General features: G+C 37.5%; 1 protein-coding gene and 1 pseudogene across 12 annotated transcripts in view; one reads left to right on the forward strand and one right to left on the reverse strand.

Moving 5' to 3' along the window:
* TANC2 (tetratricopeptide repeat, ankyrin repeat and coiled-coil containing 2) overlaps positions 1-25,291 on the reverse strand; it is a 473,014-nt gene that overhangs the window by 83,159 nt on the left and 364,564 nt on the right. For all 12 annotated transcript variants that reach the window (XM_055386907.2, XM_055386906.2, XM_055386905.2 and 9 more), the window contains one exon: positions 4,193-4,424. In XM_055386907.2, the coding sequence (XP_055242882.2) occupies positions 4,193-4,424 (232 nt within the window). The remainder of the gene's footprint in view (positions 1-4,192; positions 4,425-25,291) is intronic.
* Positions 11,993-12,577, forward strand: LOC109026718 (density-regulated protein-like; annotated as a pseudogene).

Below are 25,291 nucleotides of genomic sequence, written 5' to 3' on the forward strand. Positions count from 1 at the left end.
TTATACTATTTGCATGCTTGTTTATTTTCTTATTGTACTATCCTGGACCACCAGTGGAATGATGAATATAAGTGGTGAGAGTGAGGGAACACTCTTGTCTTGCTCTTGACCTTAGGGGAAAAAAGCATTCAACATTTCACTACATGTATTTTTGGAGTTGTCCTTTATCAGACTAAACTTCCTTCTACTCCTAGTTTGTGTAGTTTTTATCACTAATTGGTGTACTTTGGAGGGACTGGTTTCATGGAAGAGAATTTTTCTGGGGTGGAGGGTGGAGAGGATGGTTTAGGGATGAAACTGTTCCACCTCAGATTATCAGGCATTAGATGAAGTGCGCAACCTAGATCCCTTGCACGCATAGTTCACAATAGAGCTCGTGCTCCTATGAGAATCTAATGCTGCAGCTGATCTGACAGAAGGCGGAGCTCAGGCGGTAGCCGTCGCTCACCTCCTGCTGTGTGGCCTGGTTCCTAACAGGCCACAGACCTATATCCATCCTTGGCCCAGGGATTGGGGACCCCTGATGTAGTATTTTGTCAAATGCTTTTGTACATTTATTGAAATGATTATGTGGATGTTCTCCTTTATTTTGTTAATATGATGAATTACACTGATTAACTTTCTTTTTTCTTTTTGAGACCAGGTCTCATTCTGTTACCCAAGCTGGAGTGCAGTGGCATGATCTTGGTTCACTGCAGCCTTGACCTCCTGGGCTCAAGTGATCCTCCTGCCTCAGCCTCCTGAGTAGCTGGGACTACAGCTGTGTACCACCATGCCTGCTGGTGGTGTTGTTGAGATGGGTACTTGCTATGTTGCCCAGGCTGGTCTTGAATTCTAGGCTCAAGTGATCCTCCTGCCCTGGCCTCGCAAAGCACTGGGATTACAGGCATAAGCCACCAAGCCTAGCCTAAATTCCTTTTATGTTCCAGTTACCATACTAGCTGCTATGTCAATGGTTATGCAGCTTTTATAGTTCAGCGGGATAAAAATATGCTAAACATTAAATAACTAGATAGTCATTAATTACACTGTTCTGCCTCAGCCTCCAGAGTAGTTGGGACTATAGCTACTTCTCTCTTTAATTTGGTCTATTTTTGATTCATGAATTTGGAACCTCTGTTATTAGGTGCATACATCTAATACATGTTCCTGATGAGTTGGCCCTTTTATGTTTACCAAATGCCTCTTTAGAAATACTTCTTGTCTTGAAGTCTACTCTGTCTGAGATTACTATAGTCACTCCAGCTTTCTTATGCTCCATGTTTATACAGTCTCTATCCTTTTACTTTCAATCTGTGTCTTTATATTTAAAAAACTGCACATGGTTGAGTCTTGCTTTTTATCCAGTCTGACAGTTTCTACCTTTTAATATAAGTGCTTAGCCCATTTACATGTAATGTAATTGTTGATATTATTGCTTATACATCTACCATTTTGCTTGTTCTATCTCTAAAAAAAATTCTTATTTATTTCTCAAGTTCTTTTGGGTCACTCTAATAAATTTTAGTATTTCCAGCTGGAAAATTGTGTTTCCAGCTATTGCTCATAATGGTGATTTAAGGGTGAGTTAAAAACATGGAAATAAAATGAAGTAATTAAATCCACTTAGAACAGTATTTATAATAGAGATCGCTAAAGCTGGTTATGGAGACCTAAATGAGAGGCAGATATATCTTGTAGCAAAACTATAAAACATATGAATTATGCCAGAGCTGACTGTAAGCATTTGGATAGTCTTCTTTTCTTTTTTTTTTGAGACGGAGTCTCGCTCTGTCGCCCAGGCTGGAGTGCAGTGGCACTATCTTGGCTCACTGCAAGCTCCGCCTCCCGGGTTCACGCCATTCTCCTGCCTCAGCCTCCCGAGTAGCTGGGACTACAGGTGCCCGCCACTATGCCCGGCTAATTTTTTGTATTTTTTAGTAGAGATGGGGATTCACTGTGTTAGCCAGGATGGTCTTGATCTCCTGACCTTGTGATCCACCTGCCTCGGCCTCCCAAAGTGCTGGGATGGATAATCTTCTTGAATTGGCTGTAAGGTGTAGATCCTTGTATCACTGTGTTTCTTTCAAGGTACTCCTACATGTGAGCAGTTTCTATATTCATTTATCTGTTCAAAACGTATTTCCTAAAATGCCTAATGTTCAAGGTGAGGTAACCACTGTGAAGGATAAAAGTTGAATTTTACAAAGTTCCTAATTTCAATAACATACAATTTACTCAAAGGGATAAGTACAAAAGTAATTCTTATAAACTGCAAAGTGTATCTGGCATATGGTAAATATTTAATAAATGTTAATAAAATTTTAAATTCTTGTTATACTTTATGTGTTATGTACCATAAATACATACATATATTTTGAAAAAGGATCTAATGTTATTTGGAAGGACGTCATTTCTGACTGGAGGGGGGCAGGTAGATCAGTAGGTATTTCATGAATGAGGTAGCATTTAAGCTGGTCCTTGATAGATGGGTGGAATTCTGAGAGGCAGAGATGTAAGAAGAAGGTATATCAAGAAAGAAAATAATGAGTAAATATATGGAGGTGGGAAAATCTAGGGGAGTATTTGAGGACTAGTGAATATTTTAGTTTACACATAAACACAGGGTTCCTAACGATAACAGTGAATAATAAGGCTGAAAAGTAGGTTGGATACTGGCCATCAAGCATCTTGAATGTCAGAACAAGGAATTGAAAGTTAATTCAGAAGGCAATAGGCAATCAGCGGATTATGAATTGAGGAATTATGTGATCAGAGAAGTGTTTTATAAAACTTTATCTGGAAGAAACACATAAAGTCTAGAAGACTGGAGAGACTGGGGAAGAACTTCCCCACCAGGTGTGCCATGAATGGTTTAGAAGTGTACTTAAAATTCAGCCCTCAGGACATCTGAGGCTTGGCAGAGCTGTCTCCTCAGGGCCAGTCATGTCCAGCAATGAGGAATTATAAATTTTTATCCCAGTATGCTATACAAAGTTTTATTATTTTGTAAGTGTGTCATGACGTGGAAAGAGCACTAAACTAGAGAACCAGGAAAGACCAGGATGAGGTAATTATAGATATGATGCTATGGGCAGATGAACAGTCCTTGTGGTAATGATGCTAGAAACAATTGAGCCAAGTGGGTGTGAGAAACATGATGAAGGCAGAATTAACAGGTTTTAGAGATTGACTGAATGTCCAGGAAATAGGCTTAAAAATACTTGTGGATAAACGGCAATGTTTAAAAAGGTAACAGGTAGCAAAGGTAGTGACAGAAGTCATCAGAGTAGAGGAGAAAGAGAAATTCTGATATCCAAGTAACCAGCATGGAAGCTGAAATAACTGAAGATGACGGCCAGGAGAAATTATAAACCATCTTTCCTTATTAGTGCCTCCAAAGCCCTTGAGAAAGGTGTCTAAGTCTCTCAGGAATAAACAGGATTGCTCAGGAATTTTATGCATACCCGCATCCTTTTCTTTGGCTTCTGGCACTAACAAAACATTGTTAAGAGTATGGGGCAGGAAGACTTAAGAAGGCAGGTGCCATTTTCAAGGAAATGGTTGCACTTAGGCCACTGCTAACACTAGAATTGCAGAGGAAAAAGGGAGGAAAGGCATGAGCATGAGTGGGAGATGGATCTCATTTAATTTTTTTCACTTTTAAAAAATAACACCTCTCCTATGATACAATTTATGCACCGTAAAATACCCTTATGCCCCTTAAGTAGATTTTAAAGTGTACAGTTAAATGATTTCTGGTTTATACAGAGCATTGTGCAACCATGGATGCCATTCCACTTCACATGAACTGATGGGGTAATAAAATACATTTTTTATTAATATTACATATTACGGGGGGATTTCTAACCATAGAAACTTCACAACACTGCGTTGGAGCCACAAATTTACTGACTTATTTAAACTTCACAGAAAGGACTGAAAGCTCTACTATCTTCAGGACAAGGAAAAGGCATTCTATTTGGAAATAAGAATAAGAATTTTTATAAAGAAAAGAGGAAGTAGTAGTTACTGCTGGATTTTTTTTTTTTGCAAGTAAAATCTCTTGTCTGTTAACTGTATCCTACAGGATATCCAGCTATGGAACATTTAGTTTTGGCAATGTGATAAAATTAATCATTTTTATAGTATGACCCGGGTGAACTTGGGCTCTAAACCTCCATCTTTCCCCTCCTTTGGGCCTTATCTGTACCTTTATGGAGATTTTCTAGTGGCTCCAGAACTCCCCTCCGGAAGGAGGCCATGGGGTCTTGAACACAGGACCGAAGGCTCAGCATGCTCTGCAGGTGAGGTTCCCGAAGAAGCTGCTCCCGATAGGCTGTCAGCTGAGGTGAGCGGCAGAGCAAGGCAGCAACATTGTGGACAAATTCTGGCACCAAGCAAGTGTAGGCATTATCTGCTTGACAATAGTGATAGGCAACCACCTGCAAAAGAAAGATGAGAATGCAAACAGGCTTATCAGTAGTAAGAGCAATAGCTATGATTATCAGCTATTGAGTGATTATACTAGAAATCACTTAATATCTCAGTATTACGTAATACTTCTTTGTCTCTTCATTCCTCAACTTTTCCAAGTAAATATAAAAGCTACTAACTCAGAAAACGTCTGATTTATGTAAGATCAGAAATTTGATACATTACTTCTATTGTATGCATATGATATCATAACCCAGAATAAAATTTGTAAATAAAAATGGAGTTTTCCTCTGGATTATAAGAAATAGGAAGCAAGTCTGAAAATAAAGACTTACATTGATATCACTAACATTTATTCAGCATGGAGCAGTATAGGAAATAGTCTAATCTTTAAACAAAGCATGAGGAATAAAATAATCCAAGAAAAATCATGTTAGTCTCAACAAACACATATACTTCTCTCAATTTTTGGATTACAGGTGTGTTATAAACTAAGTCTTATAAAAATAAAGTAATTCAGATTTTAAAATTAGCATTAAATGTTTTCTGAGCACCCAGGCAGAGACAGAAAAAGAGTATCAGAATTAGATAAAAGGAAGAAGGAAAGGAGTGAGATTTTTGTTAGATGTAGGTCTTAAAATCAAAGAACATGGAAAATTTATAAGCATTAACACCATCCAGGGTCTGGGCTGACTGGCTAGGACCTGGAGTTCTAGGGTCTGTTTTTTGTTTGTTAGAATCTGCACAGCACTCATCCCAGGTCTTCTGGCTGTTCTCTTTGCCTCCAGGGCAAGTACAAACGGGATTTTAATCTGGACCACTTTTCTGGCTCATTACTACCCAGAAAAGGGATTGGATTGTGTAGAAAATACCAAACTGGAAGGGGGAGATTCAGCTTGAATGTAGAGAAAGCACTCAGCATGGTGCTCAGCACCTACTAATCACAGCAATGTCAGCTGATGCTGCCATTTATCATCACCATCTTTATCCTCCTCACTGCCATCATTCTTAAGGATCTGTATACTGTCTTTTTCAGCTACTAGCTTTGTGCCTATATACCGGCAACTGAAATCTGCCCTAGGGGCACTCATAGACATATGAACTCCAGCTCTTCAGGCCTCTCTTAAGAGAACACCACCTCTAACTCATCAGGCATCTGCCAGTCATCTACTAAAGAGCTCTGCTTTGAAAAGACTCCTCATCTACTGGTATGGTCATCCTAGTTCTTTTAACACATGTTGGAAATGTCAATATTTTTTAAACACCTGAAATCCTTCTCATTAAACATAAAAAAACCCCAAACAATACAGGAAATGTTACTACATATACAAAACTGAAGATAGGAATTGCCTGTGAGTGAAGCAATGAAGTCTGAGCACAATATAGAAAGTAGAAATCAGAGGTTGTATTTTAAAAATCTCCACTTTTCTTCAGATAGACTGGTGATTATTTTACCTATTGTATTTTATCTATCTTAAACAGAAGGTAAGGAACCTGAAGAGAAAGGCTGTCAGCAATTGATCTGTCCTCTCAATGAACAGTGAATGCCAGTTGTTAGGTCTACATGGGTACAAATCTCCACTTGATAAAAAGCAAACAGCAAACCTCAACATCAATATAAACTTTCATCATATTTCACTTCAATTGATTCCACATGTTGAGGCTAAGCACAGCTGAGAAAATCAGCTGCAACATCCTAAAGTAAGAAGATATCATTTTAAAGATAAAAATTGTGATATTTAGAAAAAGCATTATTTTACTGATTTTATTAAAAAAAACCCATCTGTGCTCTTGGCTGAATGTTTCATCTAAAAGACAATGCTGAAGTTGCACCTTCTGTGCTGGTGAGGTTGTGGAGAAAAAGGAATGCTTATACACTGTTGGTGGGAGTGTAAATTAGTTCAATCATTGTTGAAAAGTGTAGCAATTCCTCAAAGACCTAAAAACAGAACTACCGTTCAACTCAGCAATCCCATTACTGGGTATAATCCAAAGAAATACAAATCGTTCTATCATAAAGACACATGCACACGTATGTTCACTGCAGCACTATTCACAATAGCAAAGACATGGAATCAACCTCAACGCCCATCAATGGCAGACTGGATAAAAACCATGTGGTACATATACACCATGGAATACTATGCAGCTGTACAACAGAATGAGATCATGTCCTCCTCAGGAACACGGATGGAACTGGAGGCCACTATCTTTAGCAAACTAATGCAAGAACAGAAAACCAAATACTGCATGTTCTCACTTATAAGTGAGAGCTAAAAGAGGAGAACACATGGGCACGTAGAGGGAAACAACAACTGGGGCCTACCGGAGGGCGGAGAGTGGGAGGAGGGAGAGGATCAGTAAAAATAGCTAATGGGTACTAGGCTTAATGCCCGGGTGATGAAATACTCTGTATAACAAATTCCTGTGACACGAGTTTACCTATATAATAAACGTGCACGTGTGCCTCTGACCTTAAAATAAAATTAAAAAAAAAAAGAAAAAAAAAGATTGGAAAGAAGCCAAAGATGCCCACTTTCACCACTACTATCCAATATAATATGAGTGATTGTGGGTAGCACTATAAAGAAAAAGAAAAGAAATAGGAAGAGCAGAGACTTAATTGGAAAAGATAGTTTTTATTATTAAAATATATAGTTATCTATATAGAGAAAAACAAGCTATTAGAATTAATAGAGTTCAAGATTTTTGGTACAAGATGATCTTGTAAAAATTAATAACATTTTTGACTCCAGCAATAACTACTTAGAATTATAGTAAAAAATATGATATCCACAAAGGTATGAGGCAGAAAATTTAACTAAGAATATTAAAAATAAATAAAGTTGCACCTTCTGTGGCTGCCTCTCTTTTAATTTTTAGATATTTCTTTGGCATTCCAAATATAAAGTCTTGATGCATTTGCAGAATTCAGGCAACATCTTCATTAGATTTGCACTGTGGCTCAAAATAGATTATTTACTAGACTTCTAAAGTAGTTATGTAGTAGGTATATGCACATACAATCTGTCAAAAACATGTTACTTCCTCCAAATTTTCTATTAATATTATGTATAACTTTCCCTCTGTATAAAAATAGAAAACAAGCCTGAAAATGTAGATTTCTTTCCCTTCAGTTTCTCATTAGTACCAGCGCTTGGTAAGAGATATTAGATCACTCCCTACACCTTTGAGAAAGTCATCATACATAGTCACTAGTATTACAACTCCTTGGGAATGGTTCAGGATTAGTCTACCCATAATAAATCAGCAGGTAAAACCTTTCTCCTTGGCGAATTCTTGTCTTTCAAAGTAACTTGTTTAAATTTCATTTTTTAGCTATGTCTTTCTTACATTATTTTTTTCATTTCAAGTTTTCCTTCTGTTAAATTCCTAAACTTTTTCTTAAAACAATTTCATCCACAGCATATCTGATATGAGCAGAGTTGCATTATTTCTTTGGAGGAAGATAGCAAGTAAGTTTTAGGTTACTCTTGTGAGGGAAGAAAGAAAAGGGCAGGCCTGTGGGCTATATACAGAAAGAAAAGACTAGAGGTCAATACAGCCTTGTGTATAAAATCTCTTGATTTAATGCTGTATATAAAAAATGAGAAAACTAGTCATAAACTTCATCAAAGGGACTGACTGAGTGGCAGCAAAAATGTCACGCTTGCGTTGAGTCACAGGCCTTCACTCTCCATAGACCATTTTCTACTTCAAATGAAGGATCAGTGACAGAATTAAGCTAATCTCACATAAAGTGAAGGCAGCTTTGAATATCTGAAATTTGTTTGGAAATAAAATTCTAATTTCCATACTGACTGGCATTTGTATCACTTAAACTAATATCGCAACTGCCCTTCCCCAGGTCAGCTGTCACACGCTTACTCTCCATGTTCCTTTTCATTACTCCTTCTGTGAATGTCTTCTTCCTCACTACCACCCGATTGATTTCCTAATCAGCAAAACCCTTCCAACTCTAAAGTCTGATTTTTAATATTTTTGGGACTTGGTGGCTCACCATAAATAACAACTCTCTCTTCCTTTTCTCTTAGTCCCTCAATTCTGATTCTAATCCTCATGCTGGGACTAGATGCTAAGAATAGATCCCAGGCTAGAGTTCTGCCTCAGTAATTTTCCAGCTTGGAGCCCTACCATTTTTTTTTTTGACAGTAGGACTTTTATTTATTTTTTAATTTTTTACTTTGAACTAACTTTAGACTTACAGAAATGTTGCAAAAGTAGTACACAGACTTTTTATTTATCCCTCATCCAGTTTCCCTTATTATTAACATCTTACATAACTATAGCAAAATTATCAAAACCAGGAAATTAACATTGGCAATACTATTACCTATAGACATTATTCAAATTTTACAGTTTTTCCACTATGTCTTTTCCTGTTCCTGGATTCTATCCAGGACTCCATACTGTATTTAGTTATTTTTCTTTAGTCTTCTGGAGTCTGTAAGAGATCCTTAGTCTTTGTCTTCTATTTCCTTGACACTTTTTTTTTTTTTGGAGAAAGAGTCTCGCACTGTTGCCTGGGCTAGAGTGCAATGGTGCGATCTCGGCTCACTGCAACCTCCGCCTCCCAGGTTCACGTGATTCTCCTGTCTCAACCTCCTGAGTAGCTGGGATTACAGGTGCACACCACCACGCCCGGCTAATTTTTCTGTATTTTTAGTAGAGATGGGGTTTCACTATATTGGCCAGGCTGGTCTCGAACTCCTGACCTTGTGATCTGCCCACCTCGGCCTCCCAAAGTGTTGGGATTACAGGCATGAGCCACTGTGCCCGGCCATCTTGACACTTTTGAAGGGTACTGATCAGTTATTTTGTTGAATGACTCTCAATTTGGGTTTGTCTGATGTTTTCTCATGATGTAACTGAGAGTTTTTGTCAAGAATACCAGAAAAACAGTGTTTTATCCCTCTTTGTGGATCATATCACAGGGTTCATGATAGTGATGTTTTCTACTGGTGATAGAGTTTGGATATTTGTCCCTGCCCAAATCTCAGACTGAAAAGTAATTCCCAATGTTGGAGATGCAGCCTGGAGGGAGGTGTTTGGGTCATGGGGGCAGATCCCTCAAGGCTTGGTGCTGTCCTCACCACAGTGAGTGAGTTCTCACAAGATCTGGTCATTTAAAAGTGTGTAGCACCTCCCCAACCCACCTCCTGCTCTGCTCTGGCCATGTGATGTGCCTGCTAGCATCTCACCTTCCACCACGAATGAAAGCTCCCCAAGGCCTCCTCAGAAGCTGGACACATGCCATGCTCATACAGCCTGCAGGACTATTCAATCAAACCTCTTTTCTTTAGAAATTACCCAGTCTCATTTCTTTATAGCAATGCAAGAATGGCCTAACACAACTGGTAATGTTGCCCTTGATCACTTTGTTAAGGTTCTGCTAGGTTCTTCTACTATCATCTTTCCCTTTGTAGTTAATAAATATCTTAAGGGAGACACGTTTGAGGCTATGCAAATCCTGTTTCTCCTTAAACTTTTGCCCATTAATTTTAGTATCTATCAGTGGATCTTGTCTGCAGCAGTAATTCCTGAGTGTTTGCCTAATAGTGATTTTCTATTCCCCTCTTTGTTTCTTTCTACATTTATTAATTAGAATCCTATTGGAAGAAAGAGTTCTCCCTTATCTCCCATTTATTTATTTATTATTGATTTAATAAGTATGAGCTTATTTTATCCTATTGGTTATAATTCAATACTATATTAATTTTGTTGCTCAATTTGTTCCAGCTTTAGTCACTAGGATCTCCTTCAGGTTGACTGCTGTGTTATTTCAAGAAGCCTCTATCTTTTTTTGAGCAAGTTCTTGCTTTTTGGCACCAAAAGATGTTCTAGACTTATTTTGTATTTTCCCTGCTTCTGGGATCATCTACTTCTCTAAAAAGCCTCTGTTCTTTTTATTGGAGAATGATATTAAGAAAAAAGATCTGGACACCAGTTGTGATTATTGTATTGATGTGTCATTGCTTTTGGGTTCTCACTGAACAGAGCTAAGAAATACAAGTATGTATAAAGGCATACCTTGGAGATATTGTGGGTTTTGTTCCAGGTCACCAAAATAAAACAAACAGAGCAATAAGGTGAGTCGCTCAATTTTTTTGATTTCCCTGTGCATATAAAAGTTATGTTTACACTATAATCTATTAAGTGTGCAATAGCATTATGTCTAAAAACATGTACATACCCTAATTTAAAAATACTTTATTGTTAAAAATGCTAATGATCACATGAGCCTCCAGTGAATCCTCTTTTTGCTTGTGTAGGGGGGTCTTCCCTCGATGTTGATGGCTGCTGACTGATTAGGGTGGTGATTGCTGAAGGATGGGTGACTGTGGCAACTGCTTAAAATAAGACAATAAAGTTTGCTGCATTAATTGGCTCTTCCTTTCATGAAAGATTTCCCTGTAGTATGTGATACTCTTTGATAGGATTTTACCCATAGGAGAACTTCTTTCAAAGCTGGAGTTAATCCTCTCAAACCCTGGCACTACTTTATCAACTAAGTATATGTAATATTCTAAACCCCTTATTGTTATTTTTACAATGCTCACAGCATCTTTATCAAGTATAGATTCCATCTTAAGAAACCATTTTCTTTGCTCTTCCATAGGAAGCAACCCCACATCCATTCAAGTTTTATCAAGAGATTATAGCAATTCAGTCACATCTTCAGGCTCCACTTACAATTCTAGTCCTCTTATTATTTCTGCCATATCTGCAGTTACTTCCTCCACTGAAGTCTTGAACCTCTCTCAAGGTCATCCATGATGGTTAAAATTAATTTCTTCCAAACTCCTAGTAATGTTAATATTGACCTCCTATGAATCATAGATGTTCTTAATGGCATCTAGAATGGTGAATCTTTTCCAGATGAAAATCTTGAAAATCCTTTTCAATTTACTTTGCCCAGATCCATCAGAACAATCATTATCTATGGGAGTTCTAGCCTCATGAAAAGTATTTCTTAAGTTACAAGACTTAAAAGTCAAAATTACTCCTTGATCCACGGGCTAAAGAATGTTGTGTTAGCAGACATGACAACAATAATAATCTCCTTGTATGTCACCATCAGAGCTCTTAGGTGACTAGATGTATTGTCCATGAGCAGTAGTATTTTGAAAGTTATCTTTTTTTCTGTGTAGATCTCAATAGTGGGCTTAAAATAATCAGTAAACCATGCTGTAAACAGATGTGCTATCATCCAGGTTTTGTTGCTTCATTTACAGAGCACAGGTAGAGTAGATTTAGCATCATTCTTAAGGGCCCTAGAATTTTTGGAATGGTAAATGAACATTGGCTTTAACTGAAAGTCACCAGCTACATTAGTCCCTAACAAGAGTGTCAGCCTGTCTTTTGAGGCTCTCAAGGCAGGCATTGACTTCTCTCTAGCTATGAAAGTCCTAGGTGGCACCAGCTACCCACAGAAGGCTATTCTGTCTACACTAAGAATCTACCGTTGCTCTCGGGTGGCCCTGGCCAGGGAAGACAAGCTGTATGTGTCACTTCAACTGGCCATAGTGGTAGAAGTAGAGGCAGCGGGGCCTGTGCGACCACCTGGGTTTGTGAAATGGCTGCTGGCATTTCTAAATCCAGTGGGGCTGATTGCAAAGGAGGCCCAAGGAACAGTGCCAAGTTAGATGCTGATTACTCACTTTGAGTCCTTTATTGCAGAGTCTGTTCATTACCAACAGGGTACTGTGAATATATGCCTGATGTTGCTAAATGAAATGAATTTGAAAAACTTACTGTACAAAATTCACCCAATCAAGAAGTGGAATTAGTAAGGGTCAAGGAATAGCAGGGGAAGGGGAGAAGAAAAAACAGAAGAGAGGTGGAAGGGGTCAAATAAAACCAAAAAAGGAGACTGTACCATAAAAGGTTATTATAGCCAAAATTCCCAGAGCAAAGAAGAAATATGTAAAAACAGTGGGTGGCTTTGCAACTTTTGAAGTTGATCTTAAAGAAGCACAAAGATTTTTCTGCTCAAAAATTCTCCTGTGGTACTTCAGTAACAGGGGAGGATGAAATTATTCAGGAAGACTCTACGGATGACATAATTGATATCATTCAGAAAAAACAGCCAGAGGTGGATGATGACAGCATCGAAGATCTTGAAGAAGTAAATATGTAGTTTTGAAAATACGTCTGTATTTAACGGCTGGAACTGAGAGTTGATACCGCCAAATGGAGAGAAGTCTTTTAAATATAAATAAATACACACACACAGACACACACACACAGACACACACACACACACACTCTTATCTTACAGTAAAACTGTAGGCTTAATTCTTGGCATTTTCACTGTTCTGTACAAGGTTGTTTGGTTTTTTATTGCCAAAGTCAAATAAATAGGAGAGATTGTCTATGTATGAAATAGAATTTAGACAAAAAATTTTGGTCATTTGCTACTGACTTTTCCCTCTCTTCTTAATTCTTTCTGAAAAACCCAGATCTTTTTGTGGGATGCATTTCTGTTGATTACTTTACTGACCTAATGCTGAGTGATTTTTAAAAAGCATTCCAATTTGGCTTCCTCACCAGTAATACGAAGAAGAATACCTTGCTTCTTTGACATGACAGTTTAGAGATGGATGAGAATCTAATAGATTTGTGGTTGAATTTGCTTCACTGTTATCAAGTCCACTTCGTGGGCACAATAACATACTGTTGGTGGGATTTGTTCAAGCTATTCTGGAAATTATTTGGTAAAGTACACTAAAAGCCTTTAGACCATTTGCACTGTTTATACTAGTAAGCCACTTCTTTGACATCATTCTAAAGAAATAATCAGTCTTGCATAAAACTTATGAATGAAGGTATGGATCACAATGTTATTTATATATCAAAAAGTTGCAAATAATATAAACAATTAGGAAATAAATGGTTAAAGAAGTGATAATGCATCATGTGGTAGAATATTATGCATGTGTTTAAAAACCATATTTTCTAAGAATATTTGGAAACACACTTGGCAATGTCAAGTAGGGGCACACCCCAGATACATTATTATTTTTTGGGATGGAGTTTCACTCTTGTTGCCCAGGCTGGAGTGCAATGGTGCCATCTCGGCTCACTGCAACCTCTGCCTCCCGGGTTCAAGCAATTCTCCTGCCTCAGCCTCCCAAGTAGCTGGGATTACAGGCATGCGCCATCATGCCCGGCTAATTTTTGTATTTTTAGTAGAGATGGGGTTTCACCATGTTGACCAGGCTGGTCTTGAACTCCTGACCTCAGGTTATCCACCCACCTCGGCCTCTCAAAGTGCTAGGATTACAGGCAGGAGCCACCGTGCTCCGCCTACATTTTAGATATTTATTATCATCATTGTTCTCAGTGGAAGTCCATTCAGAGAGGCTAGAGGCTCTTGTTGTGGCTATAAATTATGTGAGTAAAATTCTGCTAACCAATTAAAAATAATATATACCCATGTTTAACAGTCTGGAAAACAGCAATTAAAACATATCTTTCTTATAAAAGAACGGACACTTTTAATGAATGCATTAGATGAATTATATTTTAAGTCAGGTGCTGCAAATCAAAAAGATGACTTGTATTTTAAATTGGTATGGTCACCTTTAAGAATTTGGAACCCACGAAACCATTGTTTATTGTCATGCAAATTATGATCCTGAATAAATTTGTTTTTTTAAAAATAAAGTCTCAGAAAATCTGTAATAAAGATGTAAAGTAAAACAATGAAAAAAAAAGGAAAATCTATGGTTTAAGTGTAGCCACTTTCATCAATTATCTTAGCTGGATCTTCTGGATAACTTGCTACAGCTCGTGTATCAGCACGCACTGCTTCACCTTGCACTTTTATGTTATGGAGATGGCTTCTTTCCTTAAACCTCATGAATCAACCTCTGTTACCTTCAAACTCTTTTTCTGAAGCTTCCTCACCTCTCTCAGCCTTCATAGAATTGAAGAGAGTTAGGGCCTCACTCTGGATTAGGCTTTGGCTTATAGAAAATTTTGTGGCTGGTTTGATTTTCTAAGTAGACCACTAAAATTTTCTCTGTTATCAGCAAAAAGCTTGTTTTGCTTTCTTACTGTTCATGTGTTCACTAAAGCAGCACTTTTAATTTCCTTCAAGAACTTTTCCCTTTTACTCAAAACTTGATTACTTGTTTGGTGCAAGAGGCCTAGCTTTCAGCCTATTTTGGGTTTTTGACATGCCTTCCTCACTAAGTTTAATTGTTTCTAGCTTTTGATTTAATGTGAGAGATGTGCGGTTCTTCTTTTTACTTGAACACTTGGAGGCCATTATGATGTTATTCATTGGCCTAATTTCAATATTGTGTCTCAGAGAATAGGGAGGCCCAGGGAGACAGAGATGGGGGAATGGCTGGTCGGTAGAGTCATCGGAACACATAAAACATTTATTAAATTTGCTGTCTTCATGGTATCTCAAACCAATTACAATGGTAACATCAAAGACTACTGATCACAGATTACCATAACAAATATAGTAATAATTAAAAAGTTTGAAATATTGCAAGCATTACCAAATGTGACATGGAGACATGAAGCAAACACATGCTGTCAGAAAAATGGTGTTGACAGGCGTGCTCCACTATGAGAGTGTCTGTTTTCCCACAGCCTTGACAACAGAATAGTTTTTAAATTGTCCTGTTTTAAAATTTTTGCTAGTTGATAGGTAAAAAATTGGTATCTCAGTATTGATTTAGTTTGCATTTCTTTAGTTATGAGTTTGAACATGTTTCAAAATGTTTCAAGGCCATTTTAATCTCTTTTTTGTGAGTTGTCTGTTTATTTTTTTCCCATTTTTCCATCATGTTTTGGTCTTTTCCTCAATTTTTAAGAGTTCTTTAAATATAAGAGATATTAACTCTTTATCTGTAGTATATGCTATACATTTTTTCTTAAAATTTTTATTGATTCATTGAAAAAAATAATAAACCTATCATGCTGACATCTAAGAATATGTTTTATGAAAATAACTATTTTTCAAAGCAAACATTTCAGAAAGTGGCACTGTGTAAATTTTTGCAATAGACTCCCAAATCTGCCTCTGCATTCAGTATGCTCCAAGAAACTGTTTTGGATTCAAGTACAAGAGGAAATGCCAGTCATATGTTGGAGAAGGGAAGGTGGATGTTTTTCTTTGATACTATGCTAAAAGTTGACAAGTGGTAGATTTTTAAATTATTATGTTTGATTGACTAATCATAATTGCATCAATTTATGGGGTACAATGTGATGTTTTGATATATGTATATAATGTGGAATGATGAAACCAAGCTAATTGACATGTATCACCTCCCTATTGTATCATTTTTTATGGTGAAACACTTAAAAGTTAGTTATTTTGAAATATATTATTGTAGTTGCCCTGCTTTGTAACAGATCTTAAAACTCATTCTTCCTATCTATCTGAAAATTTGTACAAGGAAGAAGTTGTTGATCACCTTTGATCAACAACTTCTCCCATTCCTTCCTTCTTCACACTTCCAGTCTCTGGTAACTATCTTTCTACTGTTTACTTCCATGAGTTTAACTTTTTTAGATTCCACATACAAGAAAGATCATGCAGTATTTGTCTTTCTGTTTCTGGCTTATTTAACTTAGCATAATGTCCTTCAGTTTTATCCATATTCTTGCAAAAGACAGGATTTCCTTCTTTTTAAAGGCTAAGTAGTATTCCATTATACAAACACACACACACAATGAATACACACACACATATACACATACACATACCATGTTTTAAAATTCTGTTTTTCTTCCAACTTTTATTTTAGGTTCAGAAAGTACATGGGCAGGTTTGTTAATGGGTAAATTGCTTGGGGTTTGGTGTACAGATGACTGTCACCCACAGTGAGCATAGTACCCCGACAGGTAGTATCCTCACCTTCCTCCTACTTTCCACCCTCAAGTGAGCCCCGGTGTCTGTTGTTCTCTTTCTTGTGTCCATGTGTACTCAATGTTTAGCTCCCATTTATTAGCGAGAACATGCAGTATTTGGTATTCTGTTCCTGTATCAATTTGCTAAGGATGATGGCCTCCGGCTGCATCCATGTTGCTGTAAAAACCAAACACCGCATGTTCTCACTCACAGGTGGGAATTGAACAATGAGAACACATGGACACAGGAAGGGGAACATCACACTCTGGAGACTGTTGTGAGGTGGGTGGAGTGGGGAGGGATAGCATTAGCAGTTATACCTAATGCTAAATGACGAGTTAATGGGTGCAGCACACCAGCATGGCACATGTATACATATGTAACTAACCTGCACATTGTGCACATGTACCCTAAAACTTAAAGTATAATAAAAAAAAAAACCATGAATGATTTCATTCTTTTTTTTTAATGGCTGCACAGTATTCCATGGTATATATGTACCACATTTTCTTTATCCAGGCCACCACTGATGGGCATCTAGGTTGATTCCATGGCTTTGCTATTGTGAAAAGTGCTGCGATGAACACATGGACACACGTCTTTATATTTATATATAGAACAATTTATATTTCTTTGGGTATATACCCAGTAATGGGATTGTTGGGTTGAATAGTAACTCTGTTTTAAGTTCTTTGAGAAATTTCCAAACTGCTTTTTTAAAAAAATAACACATTTAAAAAATCCATTCAGCTTGGTTCCATATCTTGGCTACTGCAAATGATGCTGCAATAAACATGGGTGTGTGGCTATCCCTTTGACATTGATTTCAGTTTCTTTGCATATATACTTGGAAGCAGGATTACTGGATCATATGATAGCTCTATTTTTAGTTTTCTGAGGAACCTCCATGCTGTTTTCCATAATGGCTGTACTAATTTACATTCCCACCAACAACGTAAAGAGTGCCCTTTTCTCCACATCCTTGCCAACACTTATCTTTCGTCTTTTTGGCAAAAGCCATTCTAATTGGTGTGAGATGATATCTCAATGTGGTTTTAATTTGCATTTCCTTAATGATTAGTTATGCTGAGCATTTTTTCATGTACCTGCTGGCCACATGTATGCCTTCTTTTGAGAAATGTCTGTTCAGGTCCTTTGCCCATTTTTTTAATCAGGCTGTTTTTTGCCATTGAATTGTCTGAGTTCCTTTTATATTTTAGATATTAACTCCTTATCAGATGTATGGTTTTCAAAGATTTTCTCCCCTTCTGTGAATTGTCTCCTCACTTTGTTAACTGTTTCCTTTGCTGTGCAAAAGGTTTTTAGTTTAGATGTCATTCCATTTGTCTATTTTTCCTTTTGTTGCCTGTACTTCTGAGCTCTTTTGTCAATATTTTCTCTCAGTTTATCAGTTGTCTTTTGACTTTGTTTCTGGTATTTTTTGGTCATGCAACATTAGAAGTTTTTTTTTTTTTGTTGTTGTTGTTGTTTTTTGACAGTCTCACTCTATCACCCAGGCTGGAGTGCAGTGGCATGATTGTGGCTCACTGCAGCCCATACCTCTTGGGCTCAAGCAATCCTTCCACCTCAGCATCCCGAGTAGCTGGGACTATAAGCACGTGTCATTATGCTCAGCTAATTTTTTTTTTCTTCATAGAAACAGGGTCTCACTATGTTGCCCAGGCTGGTAAAATTTTTTCACGTGGCCAAATCTGTCAATCTTTTCTTCTATTCCTCTAGCTTTAGATCCTAGAAAGCCTTTCTCTTCACCAAGGTTAAAGAGAAAGTTACTAAGTTTTCTTCCATTAGTTGCATGGTTTCATTTTTAAATATTTAGATCCTTAATCCATTTGCTTATTCTTGTGCATGGTGTGAGATATGAGTTATCTATATGGTTATTTAGTTGTCTCAGCCCATTTAATTAAAAAGTCCACCTTTATCCCAATGATCTGAAATACCGCCTTCATCATACACTAAGTGTCCACATGTCCTTGGGTCTAATTCTGAACTTTTTATTCTATTCCACTTGTCTATTCACATACTAGAAACACACCGTTTTGATTTAGGCTTTACAGTATGCCTCAATGGCTGGTAGTCAGAGCCCTGTTGTTTAATTAGCTGTAGCTTAGATCAGGATAATGTTTATCTTTGTTATAATTCTAGATCTAAACAGCTGTATCCTGTATATTGCTACTATTCAATTATACATTACTGATTACTTGAGCCAAAGGAGGTTAGGGCCGATAACAAATACAAATTTTAAAGAAAAGCGGCTAATTTATTTAGTTCATCTGGAATTCCTAGAGATGCTGATCTGGCACACATAAACAGTCTAAGTACATTCAATCTACAGTTTATGAAACTTTGTCTTAGAGGATTGGTGGAATTCCAGATTATCAAACAAGATTCATTCCCGGAACACATGAATCTGATTCTGAATTGACCTTATAAATTGGTTGGGAACCACTATCATGTATAAGTACCCAGCTGAATATTCCAAGATTTCCTAATAGAAAATACTAACATTTTCATTCATTCACAAATATTAATTGAACTTCCATTGTATATCAGGCACTGTGCTAGGTTTTAAAGCTATAATAATGAGTAATATAGCTATGACCCCTGTCTGCCCTCCACAGTTTAGCAGGAAACAGAGGCAATTAAACAAGTAATAATAATAGTGTGATAGAAGAGAGGAAACATAGGGTGCTAGGGCAACACACAGCTGGGGCACCTTAAGGTAATTTAGGAGAGCCAGAGAAAGCTTTGTTAGAAGAAGCAATATTTAAGCTGAGACATGAAGAAGGACAAGGGGTGAACCAAGGTGTGGCAGTTTTCCAGGCAGGGGAAAAAAGTATGCAAAGGCCCTAAGGCAAGACATAGCTTTTTACTTTCAAGGAACTGAAATCAATTTTAGTGTGGCTAGCAATGTAAGTGAGTGGGGAATGGTGGAAGATAGGGTATGGCGAGGGTTTTCCACTGGCAGTGGTTTTGCTCCCCAGGAAACATTTGGCAATTTCTGGAGACGTTTCTGGTTGTCTTAATTAGAGGTTGAGGGAGTACTACTGGTAGCACAGAGGTCAAGGTCACTTCTTCTAAATATCCTATAGTAGACAGGACAACATCCGCCTTGCCCCTGCCCACCCCCCGCCCCCCACCCCACACAAAGAATTATGTAGTCTAAAATAACCGGTCCTGGGAAAAGCAGAGGTCCTTTCATTACAATTTTTATGATATTTTAAGAAGGGAGTTTGGATTTCATTCAAGGGCAAGGAGGAGCTATTTGATGGCTTTAAGTAGCAAAAAACAAATGTTTTAGAAAGATTACTCAGTACAGAGAATTGACTAGAATTTCTTCATTCAAATATTTATGTGCCATGCATTGTGTAGGAGCTGGGGATATGGTGGTGAACATTTAAACACTGACCCATTCTAGTGGAAGAGGTAGAAAATAAAAACAACACAGAAATTAACAATAAACAACAAGACTGTTTTCCCATATTCAGTGTTCCAAATGTAGATGAAATCTGGGTCTGACAGTAAAACGTCAGTGTTAATTTTTAGAGAAGAAAAGCCCTAGACAAATTTTATAAAACATCATCTATGGGGTATGTGTTGTTTAGTTTGGATCTCATTTCTACTAAATGAAAATATTTTTAAAAATAATCACTACAACACAAATAAAATCTTATTCTTCATTATTGTTTTTCATTTTCTGTGTATGTATGTGTGTGTGTGTGCATGTTTCTGGCTTACATTTCCACATTATGCTCAAAACGCTCAATATTAAAGGATTACTGAAATGACTACTTCTTTGGCTGACAGCTTTAATAGTGACTGCAACAATTTCAGGAACCATGATCATCTGACACCCCCTAGTATAGTACAGAACTTGTCTCTTGGCAAGGATGACATTTAATTTTTTTCTTACATAGATTTCCTTGGGAAAAAAAACCTTTGCTTTTTGTATCTCTGTGACACTTCTTAAAATTAGCTGTTTTCTCTAATGAACTCATTTCAGATATATTACCTTCTTAATCTAAGGACTAAGTCAGTGACAACTTGCTTAATGTGTTGGGAGATTCTAGTTGCATAAAAACCTTTTTTGAAGAAGAATTTTAGGTCAGCAAAATGACTGAAAGTACACCTTCATTATAATTTTCTTGCTGTGAAGCCACCTTAAATGATGGATGGATTTTCCAAAATAACACTAAACTAAATTCCTTCCTGTCACACTAGAGAAGCAGCTTCGTGCAGTGCTTAAGAGTATAGACTTTGCCTGCCTCAGTTTAAATCTTGACTCAGTCATGTACTAGCTTATGGTCTCAAGCAAGTTATTTAACCTCAGAGCCTCTGTTTCCTCATTTGTAAAATGAGGATAACCATAGTATTCACATTACAGGGGAGGATACTGACTCTGAATCCTCACTTCGCTATTTATTAACAGTATGACTTTGAAAAAATTAATCACTGAAGTCACTGTTTCTTCATTTGTAAAATGAGATAATGATGTACCTCATAGGGTTAAGGTAAAAATGAAGAAATGATATAGCAAATATAAGGTAAATAGCACTAAGCCCATAACACACATTAAGCCTTCCATAAAGGGAGGCCAACTTCTCCTTGTCTCGTGAATTTTGTGTGTATTACCACAGGGGCACAACAGATTCAAAACCTAGAGAAATCTCTGTTGGAGTTAAATTCATATATCCAGGAAAGGCCCTGAATGAGATCTCCCTGCCCCTCTACCGTGATTACGCTTTAGAAGAAATATGCAATGTTAAGTGGAGACACGCTTGAGAGATGCCAACCTATCAAAATCTTTGCTTCAAATGGAAAGTATTTCTTCAATAAATGAAATAGTTCTAAAGTTGTGACAAAAACTCTCCAGTGTTCTCAGTTAACTAGACGCACAAGAAAGAGGAAGAATGTTATGAAATACCAATGATAATTACTGACATACAAAGAAATGACACCAAGAATATGTCAAATTGAGAGATTTTTCAAGAACACTTTAAATTTTCATGTTAGTCTACCTCATCAAAACATTAACTAATTTGAAAATCCTATTTAAAAGATAATTTCTGCTTACTGGTTTGCTATAGGTGAGCAGCAAGATTGCAGGCTTCTGCTCTATGCGTCTACAGAACACTTTTGTGTAGCTGAACTGTAACACGTAGCACAATAACTGGGATAACATTCAGTTTTAAGCTAAGTGGCTACTTCTGATACAATGTTATAAGCTGAACAGGATTCCATGTCTAGGTGCAACTAGATTAATTTATATTTTGCTTAAGGAAGACACAATCATGAAATTTAACATGTAATCATGCCTCAAATAAGTATAAACAGTAGTCACTAATTTCCTACTTATGACATGTAATGTTTTCCAAATATTGAACATGAACATCTTGGGACTTCTCTTGATGAGAGAAAGAATAAGATGTAACAAAGTGAGGAGAATTAATTCTCTGTGATCTTAGCACTTATCATCTTCTGACATACTATATATGTATTTGTTTATTGTCTTTCTCTCATGAGAATGTGGACTGTATAACAGCAGGAATTGTGTCTGTTTTGTTCACTGATTTATCTTCAGTCCTGGATTATAGGTCCTTCAAATGTATATCTAAAGTGAGTAACTGAATGACTGAATAACTGAAGTGCTGGAAGCACTTTAACATCTGTATATTTCTAAGATAGATATTTAGTCTGTTCTTTTTTTTTTGAGACGTAGTCTTGCTCTGTCGCCCAGGCTGGAGTGCAGTGGTGCAATCTCAGCTCACTGCAAGCTCCGCCTCCCAGGTTCACGCCATTCTCCTGCCTCAGCCTCCCGAGTAGCTGGGACTACAGGCGCCCGCCACCATGCCCGGCTAATTTTTTGTATTTTTAGTAGAGATGGGGCTTCACCATGTTAGCCAGGATGGTCTTGATCTCCTGACCTTGTGATCCGCCCGCCTCGGCCTCCCAAAGTGCTGGGATTACAGGGATTCTAACTGTTCTAAAGAAGAGGATAGAGACCGTTTACACAGGAGATATTCAGAAAAAAACAGAGATGTCTTTTAAAGCTACAATGACTTAGCAATGAATTGAGGGAAATCTCAGATTTTGCAGAAGCCCATTTATAGATGAGGGTGTACTAAGGAGTGGGGATAATTAATAATGTATCTGGGAAAACATGCTGTTTCTGGCTTGGAGCTGGAGTGTATTTCTATGAAAAATTTGAACCTTACAATATTACAGACCATCTGTAAAACTTCCACAAAGCATAGGAATTAGAAACACCGGGTACTGTGGAAGAGAAGGGTGAAGGGACCTGAAAACACAGAATTTATTTGAAGTTTATATAAGAAGTTAGATCCCCAGATTCCCATCCCTGCCCTGTCCAGCCAGGTGACTACCTTCCCCAACACTCACAGGAAAGAGAACTAGAGAAATTAAAGAAGAGAGAATCTAGACTTAGGGACACCACACATTGAGCAAGGTAGAGATCAGGTGCAGGACCGAAAACAAGGGGCTTAAGTAAATGTCTGATAGTGAACAGTGAAGCTCCAGCCCTCTTTTCCTGCCCAGCTCCAAAATGCTGGCACCCAAGACATATACTCTCCAGTCAGAAGACTGGAGGATTCTTTGCTAGAGAATTTGAACAGCCCAGGAAAAAAACTTAGGAATACTGACTTTTGGGCATTTCAAAAAAAGGGTGGATGGATCATCTTAATGTTCTATGGTCAAGCTCTCTACACACACAAGCTTCTAATCAGTTTTTCAGTGCCTAAGTAAAGAATACATTGCATCCATAAAACAAGAACAGGATGCTATAAAAAGAAGGAGACAGCTGGAGAAAAGGAAGAACTGTTACAAATTAAAACTATGAGAGCAAAAATAAATTTTTTGTAAAAGGATTGGAAAGTAATGTTGAAGAAATCTCTCAAAGGTGGATTAAAAAACCAAAAAACAAAAGTATAGAAAACAGAAAAGTTAAGAAAACGAGAGTATCATATCAGTATAGGAAATTTAATTTTTTTTTTTTTGAGATGGAGTCTCACTCTGTTGCCCAGGCTAAAAGTGCAGTGGCGCAATCTCGGCTAGCTGCAACCTCCACCTCCTGGGTTCAAGGGATTCTCCTGCCTCAGCTTCCTGAGTAGCTGGGACTACAGGCACATGCTACCACACCTGGCTAGTTTTTGTATTTTTTTGGAGATGGGGCTTTGCCATGTTGGTCAGGCTGGTGTCAAACTCCTGACCTCAGATGATCCACCCACCTTGGCTTCCCAAAGTGCTGGGATTATAGGCATGAGCCACTGCGCCCAGCCAGAAATCTAATTTTTTATTAATACGAGTTGTAGAAGGAGAAAATAGAGGAAATGGTGGTGAGGAAATCATCATACATAATACAAAAGCATTACTCAGAATTAAAGAATATTTCCAGGGCTTGCTAGGTACCAACAGAATAAATGAAAAAGACTCAAGAACAATGGTGATAAAAAGGATTCTAAAAGCATTTGGAGAGAAAACAAGGTATATATAAAGGATTAGGAATAAGAACAGTATCAGAGTATTTAGTAGCAATATTGGAAGCTCAAGACAATGGAGCAATGCCTTCAAAATTGAGAAAAAATAATTTTTACCCTAGAATGATATACTGTGTCAAACAAATAAGCAAGTATAAGCATAGAATAATGATGCTTTTAGAAACAGTAAGTATCAAAAAATTTATGTCCTATGCATTTTTTGTTAGGAAGCTACTGGAAGATATGCTCCACCAAAATGAAGAATAAAATCGAGAAAGAATATGACATGGGATGAAATACAAAAGAGAAGGGACAGGAACTCCCAGGAGAACAAGGTGGTAAGCCTTCAGAGTGTCCTAGGTCCAGACTGAGCTCGATGGAGGGCTCTAGGACGGAGGCCTCCAGGGTAAAAAATGTAACTCATAAGTGTGGAAAACTGTACTGACAGAAATTTTACAAAACTACATTAAGGGTTATGAAATGACTTAGCCAAAGATTTGAAGAAAAATAAGCAAATTTTAAAATGAGGCATTTCATAAACCCCTAGGAAAAACAAAATCGTTCAAGAAGGAAATGTTATCCTTGGCACCAGAGTGATGTATTTGCACAGTATTAATACTGAAAATACTATATACAGTATGGATTCAGCCAAAAATCATGCAATAATTGTATTGGGATGGTGGTAGGAAGAAGGAAGGTGAAACAACTATAATTCCCAACATCCATAAGAAGAAGAAATAGGTAATTTGTAAACTAATAAAAATTTTAGCAGTATAAGAATAGTATTTAGAAATATGGAGGTGAAAATCAGAGAAACTTCCTTAAGAGGTAAAAGGGGCTGCCTGTGGAGAGAAGATGGGTGGGGTAGAGGAAGAGCACTGCTGGTTTTGAGCATTATTTGATTTTCTATGTGTTTATGTTATTTTGAAAAAAATAGAAATTTCAAACTCAAATGTATAAAAAATATTATGGACAGTGTAGTATAGCACGAAGAGTTTTAAGCTAGGAATGAAAATTTAAAACTGTTGATTACTTATACCCTGATGTTGGGTAAAACATACCACTTCTGGTTGGGCGCAGTGGCTCACGCCTGTAATCCCAGCCCTCTGGGAGGCTGAGGCGGGTGGATCACCTGAGATGAGGGGTTTGAGAGAAGCCTGGCCAACATGGCAAAACCCCGTCTCTACTAAAAATACAAAAATTAGTCTGGTGTGGTGGCATGCCCCTGTAGTCCCAGCTACAGCTACTCAGGAAGCTGAGGAACGAGAATCACTTGAACCTGGGAAGTGGAGGCTGCAGTGAGCTGAGATTGCACCACTGCATTCTAGCCCGGGAAACTGAGCGAAACTCCGTCTCAAAACAAACCAACCAACTAACCCACTTCGGTCTCAACTTCTTTATTTATTCACTAGAAGACTTTTTTTCTAAGGCTCTTTCCAACTCTAAGGTTCTGATCCCATCACAA

This window comes from Gorilla gorilla, chromosome 4 (assembly GCF_029281585.2).
Source record: "Gorilla gorilla gorilla isolate KB3781 chromosome 4, NHGRI_mGorGor1-v2.1_pri, whole genome shotgun sequence".
Classification (NCBI taxonomy): Eukaryota; Metazoa; Chordata; class Mammalia; order Primates; family Hominidae; genus Gorilla; species Gorilla gorilla.